The sequence below is a fragment of the Nematolebias whitei genome, chromosome 12, assembly GCF_014905685.2.
Source record: "Nematolebias whitei isolate Nwh7 chromosome 12, NemWhi1, whole genome shotgun sequence".
In the NCBI taxonomy this organism is placed as follows: domain Eukaryota; kingdom Metazoa; phylum Chordata; class Actinopteri; order Cyprinodontiformes; family Rivulidae; genus Nematolebias; species Nematolebias whitei.
Window position 1 is genome coordinate 43098478 of NC_056509.1, and position 6560 is coordinate 43105037.

The 6560-nt window shown below is 40.6% G+C and overlaps 2 protein-coding genes across 2 annotated transcripts in view; both read left to right on the top strand.

The window, feature by feature from the left end:
- map3k5 (mitogen-activated protein kinase kinase kinase 5) overlaps nt 1-2846 on the top strand; it is a 107801-nt gene extending 104955 nt beyond the window's left edge. The window contains exon 30 of the mRNA XM_037685930.1: nt 2521-2846. Coding sequence (XP_037541858.1) covers nt 2521-2581 — 61 coding nt within the window. The 3' untranslated portion in view covers nt 2582-2846. The remainder of the gene's footprint in view (nt 1-2520) is intronic.
- A 3064-nt stretch (nt 2847-5910) lies between these two features.
- Nucleotides 5911-6560, top strand: part of lrp11 (low density lipoprotein receptor-related protein 11) — an 11204-nt gene continuing 10554 nt past the window's right edge. Inside the window, exon 1 of the mRNA XM_037685614.1 lies at nt 5911-6482. Within this exon, the coding sequence (XP_037541542.1) occupies nt 5939-6482 (544 nt within the window). The 5' untranslated portion in view covers nt 5911-5938. The remainder of the gene's footprint in view (nt 6483-6560) is intronic.

The window sequence follows — 6560 nt, forward strand, 5'->3', positions numbered from 1 at the left end:
CTTCGCTTCTGTTTTCACACGCGTACAAGCTGCGAGCGCTGCCTGTTGCAGAAAGTCATTTTTCGTTTTATTTTTCCAGATTTTTTCAAACTTTACACCTCGGTTGTTTTCACAGGCGTCCAATGAACATTTTAATCGTAGACGGCGGAGCCCATAAACAATAGAAACTAATATTTATTAATATTTATTTATTCATGTTTATTCTTTGAGGCTTTTGTCAGACTAGTAAGCACCTTACAATTAAAGAATAAAATTAAAACTCACCAAGTTCTCCATGAACAGAAAACATTAGCGCCCCCCAGTGGTCATATTTTTATAAACTGCAGGATTGAAGGCATTTGTGGAAGTTCTATCAAGACATGTTTTTAAATTATTTGCCCAAAAAGGTCCTGAATTCTGTTAAACGAATATTAAATTTAGGTAAAAACAAAAAAATCCTGTCTTCCTTGAAGGAATGCATATCACCCGCTGTCCTTCATGCTAGTTGTAGCTGTTTTGATCGAACCCTAAAAACTACATTATCTCGATGTAAGGGTCATTTCCGGGTTGGCTAATGTTAATTAACTGTGGCAGCCATCTTGAATTGAAATGACTCCAAAAGTTGATCAATTGTAGTTGAACGTCCATTTATTACTTTCTGGAAGTTTCATTAACATCTGCCCAGTGGTTTATGAGATATTCTGCTAACAGACAAAGTTTGCTTCAACAATCAGCGTTAAACTGTTAAAACACCCAACATGTTGTACTCGGAGTATGTGTTGGGTATGACTCTCAGCTGCTACGGCATCAACTTTTAGCTGCACATCTGTAAAACAGGCTGAGCTACAGCCACTTTCACGTTTGCTAATGTTGCTTGGCTGTGGCGGCCATCTTGAATTAGGCTGACTTTAAAAGTTAACCAGTTGTTGAGGCACAACTCCTGATTAATTCCTGTAAGTTTCCCGTGGTTCAATAATTGTTTTGTTGACAGACATGCTTGACCTGATTAATTAATAACGGTAAAACTTTAAACAAAGATTTTAACAAATCTTTTAACCCTCAGAAATTGTGTTGTTAATGACTCTCAGCTACCACCACATCAAATTTTATCTCTTCATAATTTACTAATATATTGCTGTTTTTTCATTTGTTAGCTTTATATTTATATTATATTTAGCTTCTAAATATAATAAGTATATATAATAATAAGTATAAGTGCTTATGTGTTGTCATCGTCGTATGTTCCTATACAGTGACGAAATTAGTTCTCGGCTTGAGATACACCCAGGTGGAGCAGTGAGCAGCTATGTAGGAGCCCGGGGAGCAATTAGGGTGTCTTGCTCAAGGACACCACGACATGTGGGAATGGTTGGGAGTCGAACCGCGACTTTCTGGTCCCAGATCGGTTGCTCCATCTCGGCCCCTATATCAGGCAGGCTCGATATACCAGTATATTAAATGATTATTTTGTGCTGGTTTCTATAAAGCTCGTCCTATGGTTCCCAGTAACTCGCACAAAGACACAGGCAAAAAACGTAATTGTCCGTTTTTGTTTTAAGCCAGCGAGCAGTTACAATCAGGGCTTAATTTGAGCCTGCCGGAACAGGATCCGAGAACTCTATTATTTTGACAGGGTGCTTTCCGAACTGCTTGGATCCGGTAACTCTCAGGCTTGCTAATAATAAAGTTATGAACAAATTTGACTGTCTTGTATAAATGAAACCTATATTGTACATGTAATCTGAAAATAATTACATAAACACTCATTTTAAACATAACAGCCATTTACGAGCTTCTTAATATCACATCAGAGCTGCCCCCTTCAAGTAAGCATTTCCGCTTATACCCTTAAAAAAATCTACTCCCCTAAAAGTTCAGTCATGAGCAATTTAATTAAAAACACAAAAATATAATTAAACAGCACAACTAAATTGCAAATCACTTTTATACTTTAAGTGGGTCATTAATAAAATTTTGCTTATGTATTAAAAGTACGAGAGAAACGTTTGATGGGTAATCATGTGACGTACATCACGTATTAAAACAACGGCGCCAATTTGTTAAAAATAACAGCTATCAAAATGTCGAAAAGACAGTCCAATTTACTTTCATTAAAAAAGAAGTCTTATTGTACAACTAAACAAGCGAGAATTGAAGCACATGGTGGCAGTGGAGATACTGGAGCAGGAGCGAGGATGCTTGAGAGAAGCAGAGCGTGCTCTGTTCACACAGGGGGGAACTGTTGGTCAGGCTACTAAATAGTTATTTAATTTACTTATGTAGGTAAACGTAAATGTTAACAACCCGTTAAAATACAGTAGAATGCAGGGAATGACGTCTACTTTATTCAAAATTTTCTGGGGGAGGACACCCAGAGCCCCCCCCCCATTTGCATTCCAGTATCATTTGGTTTACAAATTAAGCCCTGGTTACAATGCAATGATTGAAATGTAACATTTTAACCATTTTTTGAACAAAATTAGCTGTTTATTTTTATTTTATTTTAACCTAGCGACCTCTCTTCTCTGCTGAACCTGTCAGGGGCGGGGTCCTGTGCAGACTGTGGAAGGCCATCACGGACTACAGGCAGAGGCCGACATGAAGCCTCAGGTGGAACCGAACTGGCGGAGAAGCAGGACGCGCTCCGTCTTACCTCAGTGCTTACAGGAACAAGACTGTCAGGAGATGAAAACAAGCCGTGAGCGCAGCTCCAACCGCACAACGACCTCCAGGAGTGTTTTATAAGTTTAAAACGAGGATTTTCGAACAATTCCTAAGAAGTGCCACTAGTTTTGTTATAGCTTTTTGTTACAGATGTTCCAAAGTATATTTGATGGTCAAAACAAAAACTATTATACACATTTTGAAATAGAAACAAGATGTTTCGTTTTACAAAAAATGACAATAATAATAATAATGGGAACTGACCGTTTTCTAATAAGCCTGAGATACAAAATACTACATTTGAATTTGTTTGTACTAGTATTTTTATCATCACTACTTTATTGAAATTTATATAATTTATTTTTTTTGTTCGTTTTTATTTGTTTTTATTTCAATTCCATTTTCACTTTTATTTAAATGTGGTTTCTTTCTTACACATTTCCTTTTACATTTTGTAATTTTACTGCTAGGAATATTTTTTCATGTAAATATTATAAATTTCCTTGTGAATGACCAGTTTATGTACCTTAAAGGAGGCATTTGGTGAACATGGTAAAGTCTTCAAGTCTGTCATAGAATTCATGGAAAAAATTATTGTATATAGTAGTATTTTCTAGTCTCACAAATTATAAAATATATTTAGAAGTGATTACATTATTATATCATTAGTTGTTGTACACTGACAAAGAGATTTATCTTGCCTGTGAACCTTCAGTGAGATAAATGTGAAAATGAGAAATGCAAACGTTCTCATGGCCGAGCCTGTTTTTAACCATTTACTCCGAAATGGGAGACATAATCATGAAGTTCCTTTTTTTTTATTCTAAAATGTTCAAAGGTTTTTGTTTTTGTGTGTGTTATTGTTTAAATAAAAACGTTCACGTTGAAACTGATATTTGTGTGGAAGTTGTTCAGATAAAGTTAAAGTATTAATTTGAAGATAAAACAGCTGGATAATTTGCAGCATGAAAAAAAGATAAGAGTTGTGGTGTTTTGTGTGTGAACGCTGAGTCAGCATTACCCTCATTGTTTTCATGTTCAGCTACGTTTACCTATTTTGATTATTCATATATTAAATGTTTAGCTTGTTCGTGGCATTACAGCTAGGACATCAGGTTTTAGTAGTGTTCATACTTTTGGGACAAAAAATTCCCCCCAATTGAAATGAATAGAGAACTCTTCAAACCCTGGACACATGAAGTTGTTTTTTTTTTTTAATCAACTTTACACTTGCTTCATTTTTAGCCTTTACTGAGCGTTTTGCTCAGTTTAGCTACTTTGCGTGGTGATCGCTGTTAGTGTTTTGCAAGTTTTTGCTCATAGCTTTTTTTCCTCGTTTTATGATGGAGGTTTCACAAAGATGGCCTCCTTTACTCCTCTCTCAAACCATCGTTCCTCTCTATCCAGTGAACATCTTCATCCCTGAAAGAGTGACCTCTGGCCTGGAGATGAGTGTAGACCGCAGAGTCCTGGCCTGATGATGTTGATCTTCTGTGCTGGGCCATCCTTTTGGCCAGTGGCTGTTTCGTTTCCCCGATGTAAGACTGATCACCCTCCTGACACTGAACAGCATACACAACATTACTCTGTTTGTGCCGGGGGACTGGATCTTTGGGATGAACCAGTCTTTGCCGTAATGTATTTTGGGGTTTAAAAGCCACTGGGACGTTATGTTTAGAAAATAAACGTCTCAGTTTCTCTGATACTCCCTCAACATATGGAATGACCACTGGTCTGGGTCTGGGTTCCTCCTTTTCACCTGATGGCTGACTGGAGTCTTGTTTGGGTTTCTTCTCTGCTTTCAGGAAGGCCCAGTTAGGATATCCACTAGACTCTAGAGCCTGTTTTGTGTAGGATTTCTCCTTCTGCCTGGCTCCTGAGTTAGTGGGGACGCTGTCTGCTCTGTGGTACAGAGTCCTGATGACTCCTAACTTGTGCTCCAAAGGGTGATGGGAGTCAAACTGCAAATACTGGTCTGTGTGGGTGGGTTTGCGGTACACCTCTGTTTGCAAATGTCCTCTATCAGAGACTGAGACCTCACAGTCCAAGAAAGCCAACCTGCCATTTTTTTACATCTTCTCGTGTGAACTTGATGCATTTATCCACAGAGTTGATGCGGTCAGTAAAATGTTGGACTTCCTGAGATTTAATTTTAACCCAGGTGTCGTCAACATACCTGAACCAATGACTCTGCAGCAAAACTGGTTGATCCACTCTGAGAAGGTGCTATTTATAAGACTGAGCTGAATACAGCACCTCAGACTGAGGAAGTCTTTCGGATGAGAGACGAAACATTTCTACTTTTCTTTTGTTGTCGTTTTGCTTTGTTTTGTTTTTTGAATGTCCAGAGAACCAGATTTAACTTTTTTACATTTTTCTAACTGGATTATTGAACATGCATCAGGATATTTATATTTTTATGTTTATGATGTTCTTCTGATCTTAAATTAATTCATTCAACCTTTATTTAAACAGATAAATCACATTGAGCCTCGAAGACTCATTTACAAGTAAATGAAATGATACATTAAAAATGCACACCAAGCTAAAGTTTAGGACTCAGTAGGAAGAGATTGTCTGGATTAGCATTAGCAAATTTATAGAAGGGCCATCGCCTCACTGACCCCCACTTGCGTGTGCCCCTGTAAGAGGAGCCATGGAATAAGATCTGTTGCTTTAACTTAACTTAACCTCTTGCTAAGTGAGCGTATACATGAAATACAAAGAAAGAAACACACCATTTATATTAAAGATGCCTGAAAATAAGGCACAGTGGGGAAAAACGTCTTTAAACAGCATTGCTCTGTAATTTCGGGTTTAACGGTCGCCACATTTACACCTCCGTGACGTCAGCTATTTTGCTCCCGCGGTCCCTCACTCACTTCGCCAGCGATGTTGCCAGATATACAAAAATATTCGTATTTATACGATAGTTTTTGGTCTGTGCGAGATGACCAAAGCAATAAATTATTTTGGCATTTCAGTTCACTAGTCTTCTTCATTTTATTCACAAGAACACCCACGTCATCGTCCGATCCGACCGCCAAACCGATAATTCGTCTTTTTTTCTTAACTGGCAACCCATCTCACCATGACAACGGAGAGATTTTTTTCAGCATCGTCAGAAAACGACGGCTCTAGACGTTGAGACGTTTCGGGTGTAAAATTGTGCTTTAATTCACATCTACGGAGGTGTTTTTAATGTCGGGAGGTCTCCGGCGCTGAGACAGACCCTCAATGACCGGGAGCCCGGCCCGGAGGCAGGGAGGACCCCGTTAAACCGCATGAACCAAACATGGCTCCGCTTCATCATCCCCGGCGGCTGCTCGCTTCCGTCGTCCTGCTGCTCGCCCTGAACCACGTCCACGCTCGGTCCTCCCAGATTTCCGACCTGAAATCCAAAATATCCGGAGTGGAGGAGCTCCTGGAGGAGTTCAGGAAGCAGCTCCAGCAGGACCAGGCGTACCGCACGGCCGAGGTGGCCGACACCTGCGCGGGCGACTTCAGCGCGGTCGGGGAGCGCATCATCCGGACGAAGGCCTCCATCGAGCAGGGGGCCACCTTCCTGCTGGCCCCGGACAGGGTGTACACGTGGAGGGACTGCGTGCACGCCTGCTGCTCGCAGCCGCACTGCACGGTGGCGGTGGTGCAGGGGGAGCAGCGGAGGGCCGGGGACAGCCTCAGCTGTTACCTGTTCAACTGCACCTACAGGGGGAGCAGCATCTGCTCCTTCGCGCCGCAGGAGGGCTTCACCACGTACCACCGGGCCCCGAACAGCACCCGGGGGCCCCCGGTGAGCACCGGGAGGTCCGGACACTCTGAGGAGGACGAGACACAAGGTGGGAGCCAGCACCTCCCTTTGTAGGAGTCTTATTATTATTATTATTATTATTATTATTATTATTATTATTATTATT